Genomic DNA, 14,201 nt, shown 5'->3' with positions numbered 1-14,201 from the left:
TCTCATTATTCAAATGTCTAGTACTTGTATTGCACAATCTTATCATGTTATGTATACTTCTTCATTTATATATATGTATTCAAAATGTAAACAAATTTACATCGTCTGTTCTTGCACAGAAAGGTAAAAAAAGTTTCAAATTTTCCTGTAAATCACAAATTTTACACAAAAGTCTACAGTAAACGTCACAATTACACTATTTTCATATTTTACCCTCCTTTCAAACTTGACTACTTCACTGATTCCACACATTGAAATACCATAATTAGTAAATTTTTTGACAAAAGAAACATTTAAATGACCATATATTACACTCCAAAAATAGTCAAACTTTAAAAACAAAGCATTGCTTTGATCAAGATTGATACCTATGATACCTTGATTATTTTGTTATAGAATAAAACGTTTATATGACTTTTGATTTGCAGGTTCATGCTATGTCTTCACCAGACTCTATAGGTAGAGGTGTAAGCAATTACACATACCAAAGTTCAAAGTGGCCCGTATAATCAACAGGTCATCATTTTATCATCCTATTGCTTGCCTCCTCAATGTGCTTTTGTAGTTGACTTTTGTTTTATTTGTTGTCCTATCATTTCAATGGAAATCGTGCATTAATATGTCAACCTTTGTTTTTTAAGAAGAAAAGTGCATTAATATGTCAACCTTTGTTTTTTTAAGAAGAAAATATATTTTGTTTTAAAATTGCATGTGAATGTAAATTTTTGTGTACCCTATTTTGTAGAGTAGAAATTCGTTATATAGGCCATTCCAAAATTCATATGTCCATATAAAGGTATTCCTTATATTTAGTTAAATGTTTTCTAACGGAAATCAGGATATTGTGTATATTTTCTAGTGATTGGTCAAATCTTTTCAGATTATGTCAGCTGTTCTAGAAATGAAAAGGACCTTTATATTACAAGTTAAAATTAGAATCATGTAACAGAAATCTACTCTGGATTTATTTATTTTCATCGATACCGATTTTTGTCGATGGATGAAACTTGCAACATCATGGAAATTTTAAGCAAAAGTCTGTATTCAAATCTATAAAGAGATAGAGGTTTGTTGAACATATAAATACCAACAATATCCATGAAAAAATAACTTTTTTTAAAATAAAGTATATTATTTGAAAAGATTTGACCACAATGGAGGCAGATGTCTGGTTTTTGTGCTGTTTTATAATGATGATTTAGTAACCACAAGTTCCCTCAATATATTTTTCCTGAACGTCAATATACAGAGGCATATCAATCCCAGCATGCCTTATTTCTCCCTCACTATTTCAGCATGAACACAGCATGTTGTCATATACAAATTTCATTTTACTTAGTATATCTGTTTATCCTACTTTATATACATGATATATTTTATTTAACTCTATACTTTATTATTAAATTTATTTTAATTTGTTAGTACCAGGGTTTTTAAAATTATGGTGCTAGATAAATTTTAAATTAGAATTACCTAGGTTTGGTTTTTTGCCTAACTGGAAGGTACAAGGTTTTGTTGCCTAACTGAAATGTACAAGGTTTTTTTCTTAACTAGAAGGTACAAGGTTTGGTATTTTTGCCTAATATGGAGGTACAGATACATGATAGATATTACTTAGGTCTTGTGTGAATGTCTTTTTCAATTTGTGTCACACATTTAAACTCCTTGAAAACAGCTTGACAAAATTCAACCATACTTGAAAAATTTTCTACTATGAATGAAGTTGTGCACCTGCTGTTTTGGGGTTTCCCATACTTACACATGATCTCTGCTCATAATAGTTTGTTGATATGAATATTTAGAAACAGCTTTAACGAATTCAACCAAATTCGCATATATTTTTCTACAGAAGTCTAATATTCATCTGCTATTTTAATGTATGATCGAAACAATTTTATGGTTTCTCACATCAAAAGATGGACTTGACCATTTCATATTATTTCAAGACGGCAGACAGCATATTTTAAATTGGAATTAAATCATTATATTAATAGGATTTTAAAAAATATGGTTTAAACATCAATAAGACGATAAGCCAGTGTTAATGAACTTGACCTGAGTGGTTGAGGTCTAAGGATTTTAACCTATGTCCAAGCATGCACTATTTAAAAGCAAAAAATGTATTTGTAATAATCAGAATGATGTTTCTAGGTAAGGTGCTACTGTAAAGATCCCTTGCCTCTTAATACATTGAATACCAAATATCTTGTACAAAGAATAGTCCATATTCCAATAATCAGCATATTTTAACATAAAAATAGTATAAATAGTCTATCTTGAAAAACTAGATGTTTCTATTGCATATTAATGCACATAAACCATATATGATACCAGGCAAAAACTGTGATCAGCTACGTAGTATTAAAGGTCAAATTATGCAAATAATTAACATTTTAACCCAGTTTTAAAAGCTCTCTTAAAACCAACATGTTTCTTTGTTTGGCGAGGCAATTGGTGGTAGACCTAACTCTATTTTGTCAGCTTATATTAATATTTTGTCAAATATAGGTAAAGTGTGAAAATATCATCTTATCATAATACAAACTTAAAATTATCTGTTTAACCCTGGTTAGATTTGATAAAAGACCTTGCAGACAGAGTTCCAAGCTGTGTTGTGACTCGTTTACCATTCTAAACTAACTCCCACTTTTATTTGAAAATTGCAAAGCTTCCATGAGGGCTTTTGTGTTCTGCATACACATTTTAATTTTGTTTTCTAGGCTTAATCATTTTAATAATGAAAAAAATCTTCAATAAAGAAACTTGTGCTTTTTGCAGCTTTCTTACAAAGCAATTTCATTCACAAACTATATTTGTCTTGTAGGATTTTTAACAAGAATAAAACTAGAGCTAGGCCTTTAAATCTACAATTGATGAACATTGAATATAATATAAACATGATAAAGTTTAAAAGCTCTCTAAAGATTAATTTGCCAGAATTGAAATTTTGATTCAAAAACAACACCATGGAGGATCTCAAACTATTCATTTACTATTTGCATCTGCATTCAGTGCTTGAAAATGCATTTATTTTAACAAGTAGGCAAGTAAATTTTTGCACAATAATAATGAGGGGTTGTTTGTTTAAATTTATTTTGCACAATATGAAATGAGGGGATATTTGAACATGAATCAATTTGGTAACAATAACTTTTCTTCTTTGATAGTCGGAATCTGAAGCATGACAGATATAAACACAGTATCCTGAGTACGTATGCTTCTGTGCTGCTTACAACTCTCTGCCATTTCTTTCTTTACATTGGCAAAGCACATCTTTTGGGACTTTATTATTCATGGGGACACAAAATTAGGATGTAGTATATGTTGGTTTTAGGATTCATCAAATTTATGATAATGCAATATTTTTGTTCATGTTTGTATGTTTCAACCAAACTATTGTATACCTCAGTATATTTTACTATAAATTCATACATTTGACTTTTAAGGAATAATATTTGGCATAATAAACTAAAGAAGCCCACACTCAGTGAGAAGGGGCTTCAATGAATTCACCTTGTACCTCTGTCCGTTTTTTCTTCATGATCAGATTACTGTCAAACAAATATTTCTATCACACTTCTATCAAACGAAATGCACGTCTGGCGTACTAAATTATAATCCTGGTACCTTTGATAACTATTTCGTTTTACTGTACACAATGACTTCATATTTAGTAACCAGCTTGACAGTGATAAGTTGTAATCTGTGTCAGTGAAACTTCTTCCTGATACACATGATATAATGAGTTGGGAATATTTAGAAAAATGGCAGGTTTTGGTTGGTTTAATTCTGGCATTGAAATAAGCCCTATATCAGACTGTTTTGAAGCATTAATAGTGGAAAGAATAAGACAGTTACAAATTCTTCATTTTTCAACATAAAACAATAGATATTATTTTGTATAAAATGTGGACTTCTGAATTGTTAAAGAAAAAACTTTCTATCATTTTATTTTAAATGCTTTTTAACGTCAAATACAAATAAAATAGCTCATCTCCTATGCATGGCTTTTCTCTGGCAAAGGTTTAATCATAACTTCCTTCTTCTGCCAAGTGAAATTTAGATTTTCTGCATTAAACCATTCAGAAATATAAATTACTTTCATAATTGCTTGTATATTTGTATGTGATCCTATTTGGATTGTAATGTTAAGGGTTCAAAAAGGGGATTGATTCAATCTACTTGAGAATATGTAGAAGGGAATATTTTATGGATTTTTTCATATATTTTTGTAAACTTGTTTATAAAATCACTATCTTCTTACTAATTAAGCTGTTACTTGCTTCTTCGTTGAAACTTTTATAATCAGGATGTTAGGATTCAAAATGAATTCTACATAAATAATCTTTTGATTTTTTTTTTATAATATTCTGACCATGCTAGTTGAGTAGATAACTCCCTGCCTAAAAATATCCATACATGTGAATCATTAACCACAACCAATAAAAAATCAGTAGAATGATTATCGTCCATAATCTTCGAAGCAGCAGAAATTGACTGTGATCATTAAGTAAATTAGCGAAAAGGGAAAATGTTTACAATGGCAAGGACATTTAATTTAATATATACTATGCAGATTATCTTGTTGCTTTTTGTTAATCTGAACTCAATATCAAAATGTAAAGGAATATGTCAATGTCATGCTTGCAAAAGACGTAAAATTTTCTTACAACCACATTATAGATGAAGATCACAATTTCATAGATGATAATTTTGTGAAAAGCCTATATTTAATAAAAGTTTGTCTTGCAGGATAAACTAATTATGTCTTTTTGGTATTCATCTTTATTAAGACTGCCTCTAGAGTGTTTTCAGAATTTGTAAATTTTGAAATCAAAGCCCACATGAAAATTATTGGTAAAATAGTTTAGTTTATTTTAATGTTTCATTTTAGAAAGGAGAGGCTATGATTGAAAATATTATTTTTTTCTCAAATTATTTGCTTTTTTAAAACCTACAACTTAATGACAAAATTTGTTTATTTTTTGTAGGATTGCTATGAAATTGCCGGTACACGTCTTTCATTTACTTCCTCCAATAGCAGTGGTATTGGTACGCCACCTGGAGGCAGTACATCGGATGATCCAAGGACAGATAACGATGCTGAATTTGAATGTTCACGACTATGAAATCCAAACTGCCATATTGTGGTATTTGCTTTAAATGGCTGCTTCTTTCAAGTGGAGGTTATCTCCTGAAGCAATGCAATAACTGAATGTGTGTTTGATCAAATCAGTTTGTCGTGTGTTTTTTTTTTCTTTATTTTTTTCTCAGGAATTTATGTTCTCAATATTGAGATCCTTCTGTCACTGAGGAGGGTTTTCTTAGCAATCCGAACAAAAATAATTAAATGTCTTTAGAGATCTGGATGTGAAATTTGTGTTTGGTTTATTTGAAGTGATGACTGATTTCGTGTTAATGTATTAAATAAATATTATAAAATCAGGTGTAAAATGGCATGTCAGATTAGTTTAAAATCAGTATATGTACTAATTGTTTTAAAAAATCAAAAATCGTGCACTTTGTGTTACTGTTGTAACTTTCATCCTTAAATGATTAAATAAATTCTTAAGATTCTCATCGCAACACTCCAGCATTTATTTCTTTATATCTTTTCATTATAAAATTTTGCCAGTGGTTAGTGATATTTCGATTGCTCAAATTGAAAAAACCATTTAATATTTTCAAGATTACACATATGTGTGTTATTATATTTTTTGGTTTTACTAAAGAAAGGTGAATTGGATATGGTTAACAGTAAAGCTGATAAAAGTCCTTCCTTACCCCCATTGTAAATGGTGGTACTTGGTAATCAAAGTTCAAAGATATGCAAATATAACTCCAAAACAAATAAAATATTTAAAAAAAAAACCACCATATTGCTGCCACTTTTGGAAATAATCTAGGAAAGCTTTTCATGACTGTGTATGAATCCTGTTTTACTTTTTAACAAAACTACTTCTCTGTGAGTTTTTTTTTTTTTTTTCATTCTCTAGTCAACATTGTTAATATTTTCTATTGTATTTCTGAGGAAATGGTATAGAATGATAATTAGGTTAGAGTTTATTTGAAAACTAGTTCAAATTGACGTGTGAATTTGATTTTAATGCTTTCCTGTTTGTAAAAGTTCATCTCCTTTTATTTATATAAAATCATGTATTGACATACTGCGATTTGATAATTCAGTATTAAAGAATTCCTTTGGACAAGAAATACAAATTTGGCTTCCTTGTGATGAAGTGAACAACAATTGCCTTTTCAGAATTTAATGCATTCTGGGTAATATTATCAAAAGTCATATGATTGGCTAATAACATCCTAAACAATGTAAAGTCGACAATTGGCTTACAACATTCTAAACAATGTAAAAGTCAACCAATGATGCGACCTTATTTTTAATTGAGTGAAAACAATGAAATTACCCAGAATCCTTTAGTTTCTGCAATGGGAGATAAGTCTGATGTGTAGCCTTTGATACACTATATTATGTGTGTTTGTGTCTGTGTTGGAAGCGTTCTACAACCATTTACTTATAGTAACTGCCTTCACTTGTGATATTTTATTTTGTAAAATATAATATAATTTTATTAATTGTAGACATAAATATTGGCATTAGTGTATATATAAACGTATATAACAATTTGTGTATATATAATTTATTGTACATAGCTTGTCTCCTGTGTTAAGACTTTGATCTTGCCAAAGCTATCAAATGTTTTGCTATAATGCCAAAAAAGCTTTGTTTTTTTTTATAAAACCAATTATTTGTTAAGTATTTATTGCTGTCATTCGGCTCTACAATCAGTAGTTGTTTATATCACGGCTTATTGTTAATGTTATTGTTGTCGGCTTCACCATCATAAACATGATAAATCATATTACACGTGTGGAATTATTTATACGGTTGCCATGAAATTTATTTTTACTCTTGTCATCATGGTGTTCGTAAAAATTGGTGAAGTTTGTTTCTGTCTTGAGGAGTACAACACGAGAGAACTTTATTTACTAAGCTTTGCAACTAAATTTACGTTGTTTTTTTTTCACATCTAAATTTCACAGAATCAACAAAGGGCTGTTTCCCATATTAAAAGACTGAAATAGCACATGAAGAGAAGATTTCCATGTGCAACAATCAGATTTAGTCATAACACTTTTTAAGCATGCAAATTAAACAGATTTACTCTGTGTTATTTAGAAGCTTGCAATATGTTAATGATAATGATTAACACAAACGTTTCATTAATTTTAAAGAGTTATCTCCCTTTACATATTTTTCTTCAACTTTTAAATAGTAAAATAATTTCGTCTTTAAGAAATGAAGAATGATTATGATTCCGTATTGTATCTTTTGGACTATCCTTTTACTTTATAGTACTCCCTTTCAGAAGCACACTTTACAATTGTCATAAAATTTATATCTTGCAGAAATGATTATATGGAATAAATAAATGAAAATATAACCTAGGCCTTAAATAAAATGCTTATGTATTTGGTACACAGAATATATATGTACATGTATATTCTCTTCAAGTATACAATGTCTAACATACAAAGTATTAGAATTGAATTTATACAAGAAATAATCATTCTCTGCATTTATAACTTCATCTTTGATATAGGAGGCCAGTTACACACATGTACGAGTGCATTTATACATACAGTTTGTCCCAGAACTAGTGCAATGATCATGTAATTAGTGTATATATGTGTGTGAAAGATTGGCAAGAGTTTCATCACTACTTTCAACAATACAGACACATGTACCCTTACAGCCAACGTTTTTATTGTACATTTTATTTAGTATTTATAAATTTTTACTGATATTATAATTTTATGAAGTAATTTTTATTAAAGAATTTGAAGAATCATTTCCTCTATACTTTTCATTGTTCACCATGAGTGTCAAATTTTTTTTCTAGCATTTTAAAATCAAATTTCTTGCATAAAGATCTGAGATATCCTTAATTTTTTATCAAAAAAAAAAATAATAGTCAACAAGTGTGACCTACAAGTTCTCATCAGTGTTGTCACATCTATTAGGGGTTGACCTTGTAAGGGCTGTATAGCCAATCAAGGTCGTTAAAATCTTCCATATATACAGCTATTGGAATTATTAATTAACTGAAAGAGTATTTCAAATTATTTAGTATTTAAATGATATAATAGACAAACTATTCTACAATGATGTTATATCACAATTACAAGATAAAAAAAATAATCAAGAGATACTGTTTTCTTTTTGGTATTGGAAGCCACATAAAATGGTTAGAGAAGACTTCAATAGGTTTAAGATTATTTCATTACCTATGACCCTATGGATATTAAATTTTGACTCATAATACACCTGTATGGTTTTCTTTTTTCTATGGAAAACTCAAGTGAAAAAAAAAGTAGATCATGAAGCTTCACAAGAGGGATGCTCACTTACATTAATTTGATACATGTAGATCATTGTGAAAATTCTGGCAGCAGTATCCTTATATACAGGATTGACTGTAGTTTGCTCAAATTTTACATTTTCATTAACATTAAAATAACTGGTTGAATATTAAATTGGAATTTAAATGGCTATTCATACCGTCCTAACTTTTAAAATGAGTTTTTTGGTAATTAATTCTACATTTGCTAGATTTTCTTATTTGCTTTTGGCTTTGGACAGTTTGGTTACAAAGAGACTTGTGAATTCCCTGTCTCCTACCATACAAAATTAGTTTTGGAAAGTTATTTCGTATTTTTTTACTATATGTAATTAAAAAAAATCATTTCAAAAAGTGATTCTTCCAAGTCTGATCCAAATTTACCATATACTTATGTTAATTTGAATCTGTTCAAAAGCACTTTTTTACAATTTCTAATGTTATTGCAACTTTTTCTGAGATTTTTGTTAATTTTATCAAAAACAGATTCTATTGACACAAAACATTATTTCTTGAATTGTTTATTATTATTTTTTTTTAAATGTAACTACAGGTAAATGTTTTAGGGACAATAGGGAGACAGAAAACACACATGAATGCTTGTTTAGCCTTTAAGTAAAATGATTGCCAAGTTCACATATCTGTATTATTTAAAGTTGTAAGGGTATATGTTGTCAGTAAATGAACCATTAAAACCTGTGATATAACATGTACTGTTATTACCTCCCTTTATTGAATCTCTCTGTCATTAATGAATTATAATGCTAGATAGCTTTTGGGTCTGTGTTAACAGCTTGTGTTGTTTACTTTTTATAACAAAGAAGTTGTACATGTATGTGCAAGTGGACAATGAAACTTCAAAAAAATAAAATTGCATAACTTTCTTTTGTTTATCTTTTTAATTATATATAGATATAGGAAGATTTGGTATGATTGCAAATGAGACAACTCTCCACAAGAGACCAAAATGACACAGAAATTTACAACTATAGGTCACCGTATGGCTTTCAACAATGTGCAAAGCCCATACCACATAGTCAGCTATAAAAGGCCCTGAAATGACAATGTACAACAATTCAAATGAAATAAAACTAAAGACATCATTTATGTACAAAAAAATGAATGTCAAACAAATATGTAACATAAACAAAGGACAACCACTGAATTACAGGCGCCTGACTTGGGACAGGCAGATATCTAGAGAATCTGGCAGGGTTAAACATGTTAGCGGGATCCCAACCCTTCCCTAACCTGAGCCTGGTGTAACTCTACAACTTAAGAACAAACTATTAAAATCAGTTTTAAGAGGCATCAGATGGATAAAAATACAAATCAGAAGTGATACTGTGGATTCATTTATTTTTTGTGGATGAGAAAAAATTCTGTATCCATGGATGTTAGATTTCTTGGTTCTGTCACTACTTCATACAAGTTTTTACAAAATTTGTACTTAGTTAAATTAAACATTTAAATTCTTGGTTTACCTATACCTCTACATCTGTATATAACCCGTAGAGTCAGTTGACTCATCACACAAATTTGATGAAATTAAAGTTTTGGTGGCATCCAAAATGTGCTCGTTCGAAATTATATGTACAGGTGCCAGTGTGGAAAAAAAACATTTGTGTGCTGATTTACAGATATCTGTGTGTTATGATTTTGGTCTTGAATTCCTCATAGTCATCAATGTCCAATAGGCTGTAGTTCATTCCAGTTTGTGATTGTTCTTTAGAAAAAGTGATGTTTTCTTTGTTCAGAACTTGATCCTACTGGTAATCTGAAAAATCCTCTTTAATGAATGGGTGCCACATGTTGAGGAGGATCTGTTCGCCCTCCTGGGGCACCTAAGATCAACCCTGTTTTTTTCGTGGGTATCTCTCCTGTAGTTGTAGATTTGGTCCTCCTAATAAATATGTTACTATGCCAGGGTCTCAGCATAGTGTATTGCACAAAAGCAAAACAAACGAATATTGTGTCCATTTTTGTCCAAACTGTTCAGTGTTGGACCTCTTCGCTCATATCCATTTACACTCAGCGAAGCAATTTATTGAAATAACCTGTAGTATTACCAGTAAACATAGTGGCAATCCTGAATATATGAAATACTTGCTACTGGACAGTGAGCAATCAATCTTTCAATAAGTTGTCTCTTTAGCTGCAGCAGGATTGACCTAATTGTTTATCAACTGGCAACTGCAGATATATGCTGAATTAATACCTGTAAACTGTTATTTTCACCCTGAATATATGAAATATTTTCCACTGGACAATGAGCAAACAATCTAACAATAAGTTATATCTTAAGCTGCAACACTGAACAGGATTGACCTTAAACTTTTTCGGTTTTAGATAAATGTTGAAGGATCACTGTAAACAGTTATTTTCACCCTGAATATATGAAATATTTGTCACTGGACAATGAGTTATATCTGCAAAGTGATTGAGATATAAACTGATGTCCTGCCTTGGTTAATTACATGGTTAAGACAAACTGATTTTTGTCCAGCCTGCGACTTTTGTCGCAAAAAGCTCTACATAGAGATCTGATAGAGTTCCGCGATGGCTGCGATAGCTAACTTCTTAAAAGCTTTATCTTTTAGAATGTTAAAGACCTAGATGCTTCATACTTTGTATATAGATGCCTCATGTTACGAATGTTCTGTCAGTCAAATGTCCTTGACCTCATTTTCATGGTTCAGCGACTACTTGAAAAAAAAGTTAAGATTGTGTGTAATGTTAAATTTTCTCTTGTTATAAGTAATATGATAACTATATTTGGTATGTCCGTACCTTGCAAAGTCCTCATTTCATGGGTCAGTGAACAAGGTTAAGTTTTGGTGGTCAAGTACATATCTCAGATACTATAAGCAATAGGTCTAGTATTTTCGGTGTATGGTGTATTTTTTTTCTTAAACTATTAGCAATAGGTCAACTATATTGTTTTATTGAAGAATTGTTACCTGTACATGTCTGCCTGGTATGGTTAATCTGACCTTTTCCCTTATTTTCATGGTTCATTGGTTAATGTTAAGTTTATGTGACAATTGTAATAAAGCTTTATATTTAGGACTAGTATCATAATATCAATGATAAGTAAAGGAGGCGAGACATTTCAGTATGTGCACTCTTGTTTTAACCAATATAATCAAGATAGTAATGTAGTGTTTTCCCTCAGTATTCAGTTCTCGGTGTTAGCAATTATTTACATTAAAGTTCAATTATCAAGAAATTGTTACAATAAATGAATCGGTCACAGCAGGAACAAATAATTATATAGACATACTGTATCACCGTTTATAAAAGACATCAGGTAGATTTTCGTATTTTGTGCAAAAATTGTTTCCCCTATTGTAATCAATTATTTGCTGTATTTTGTTGTACAGAATATTCATTTTCACACTGTCTTGCATTGGGGAGGTTAATTTTTTTTTCTGCTACACCAGGATAAATATTCGTTCCAAAATTTCTCCTCCCTCATTTACTTCAAGATTATCAAATGGTCATTTTCTCAAACGTTAAATAAAGGATACCGCAGCTGTATAGTTAATATAAAAAAAGAAGAGGTGGTATGATTGCGAATAAGACAACCTCCACAAGAGACCAAATGACACAGAAATTAACAACTAAAGGTCATCATACAGCCTTCAACGATGAGCAAAGTCCGTATCACATAGTCATCTATAAAAGGCCACGAAATCACAAATGTATAAATATTTAAAGAGAAAACTAACTATCTAATTAATGTACAAAAAATAACGAAAAACAGAATATGTAACACAGCAACAAACGATGACCACTGAATTACAGGCTCCTGACTTGAGACTATCTCATCGTTACAAAAACTTCACAATAAGGGTCGGTTGAGAACAAAAATTTTCGACCAAAGAGATGATTTCAGATTTTTTTTTTCGAAATAATTACTTTTAATACTATCAGCACAAAATTTTTAATCTGCAAATTTGAAAGCACATTTTTGTTCTTCCTTCGCCGTGATTCGAACTCATGCTATATGGGTTATCGAGACAACACCGCCTGCATCGTTTTTAGCGCTCTAGATTAGTGAGTCGGCCACCTAGCTATATAAACTGAATATCTTCTTGTTCTTTAAGATGAAAGGAACTCATTCGTTTGAACTTATAATTAACGAACTTTTAAACTTTAATTCTAACTTCTCATGATACTATCCGGCCCCTTTTCTACGAATGTGACCTTCCGAATAAGACTTATTATCGAGTTTGTACTAACATGAGCAACACAATGATGCCACATATGGAGCAAGATCTACCTACCCGTACGAAGGACATGAGAGCACCCCTAGTTTTTGGTCGGTTTTGTGTTATTCAGTCTTGATTTTTCTATGTCGTGTTTTGTATACTTTTGTTTGTTAGTCTTTTTTCTTTTTTAAACCATGGCGTTGTCAGATTATTTGCACTGATGAGTTTGAATGCCCATTTGGTATCTTTCTATTCGCCTCTCTTTTAATGTGCCCGAAACATATACTATGTCATAAAATATAAGGGGATAGCCATTTGATATTATGGAGGTTGAAGAGGGGGTCAAGATATATTTTCTTCTAATGTTACGTATACTTATTTTCTTTGCAGCACGTAAATATATTTGCTCCTTTCAATTACACATTTAGTTCCTATATTTTCTGTTGTAGAATATTCTTTTATCTTTCTCACATGTACAAAGTTGTTTATTTTCCGTTCTTATACCAGTTGTCACTACGCCTCCCGTCCCCCGAAAATTAAATGGCAAACCTAAATACGATGGTGTATAAAGAGATACGTGGTCGATTCAATTGCAGTAAATCATATATTCCTTTAGCCCCAATCCGACAGTGTGATACAGTATTTATACTTGCTCGCTATGACCGTATTTGTAGTTGGTTCTTGATTTCATTAAATGCAATGATGTATATATATCTGTCTAATTTAAAAAAAAAAAAAGAAGGGATTTCGTTACCAAAAAATAATTTTACCAAATTCGGTTATAGATTAAAAGATTAAGTAAATTCTTATTACAATCCTAATGCTTGCAGTGATTATAAAAAAGAAGATTTGGTATGATTACCAATGATAAAACTTTCCACAAGAGACCAAATTGACACAGAAATTGACCGTTTATAGGTTACCGTACGGCCTTCGACAATGAGCATAGCCCATACCGCATAGTAAGCTATAAAAGCCCCCAAAATGACAATGTGTTTAACAATTCTCCAAACGGGAAAACTAACGGCCTTATTTATGTAAAAAAATTTTGTTCATAAAGACCGTAAATCTAGACACATTATGACATTCTATTCTTTTGAAACGATTTTTAAACTTGTGATGCGCATTCAACTATAGCTTAGAGTTACTGTGAGTTTTACGGTGCCGGTCGATTGCGGTCATTTCTACCTTTGGCGTTTCAAGTTCGCGTTTACTCTTTTCACTTTGCAAACGCGATATCGATATTAATTTGGGATATCGGGTTGTCCAGAAAACGAAATCGAGAAATCGAAAACGCGAATTCAAGAAAGCAAAAACGCGAAAATGGGAAATCAAATGTATATGTCGATTTGTCGATTTCCAAATTTTTGGATTTCCCTATTTCTCCATTTCGCGTAAAATTGAAAGGAGAAAACGTTTTTTTAACGTCGGTCCTTTCTGTACAGTCGACTTTATAGCACGAGGTTTCTCGTCGTTGAAGCTGCCATGGCCACGGTTTAATTGTCATACGGTTGACTATAAGATTGATTACTTCACTACTCCATTTCAACCGTGACTCTGTTGAATAGAC

The 14,201-nt window shown here is 30.9% G+C and overlaps 1 protein-coding gene across 5 annotated transcripts in view; it reads left to right on the top strand.

The window, feature by feature from the left end:
- The window catches only part of LOC134710175 (serine/threonine-protein kinase MRCK alpha-like), a 51,957-nt gene extending 42,656 nt beyond the window's left edge, over positions 1-9,301 (top strand). For 3 of the 5 annotated variants that reach the window (XM_063570396.1, XM_063570399.1, XM_063570395.1), the window contains one exon: positions 4,992-9,301. In XM_063570396.1, the coding sequence (XP_063426466.1) occupies positions 4,992-5,129 (138 nt within the window). In that variant the 3' untranslated portion in view covers positions 5,130-9,301. Of the gene's footprint in view, positions 1-428; positions 517-3,167; positions 3,209-4,991 lie in introns of all 5 variants that reach the window. The other 2 variants (XM_063570397.1, XM_063570398.1) reach the window with 2 other exon arrangements.
- The last annotated feature ends 4,900 nt before the right edge of the window (positions 9,302-14,201 follow it).

The sequence above is a fragment of the Mytilus trossulus genome, chromosome 3, assembly GCF_036588685.1.
Source record: "Mytilus trossulus isolate FHL-02 chromosome 3, PNRI_Mtr1.1.1.hap1, whole genome shotgun sequence".
NCBI classification, from domain to species: domain Eukaryota; kingdom Metazoa; phylum Mollusca; class Bivalvia; order Mytilida; family Mytilidae; genus Mytilus; species Mytilus trossulus.
The sequence above is the reverse complement of the archived record's forward strand: the minus strand, read 5'-3'. Positions and strand labels throughout refer to the sequence as shown.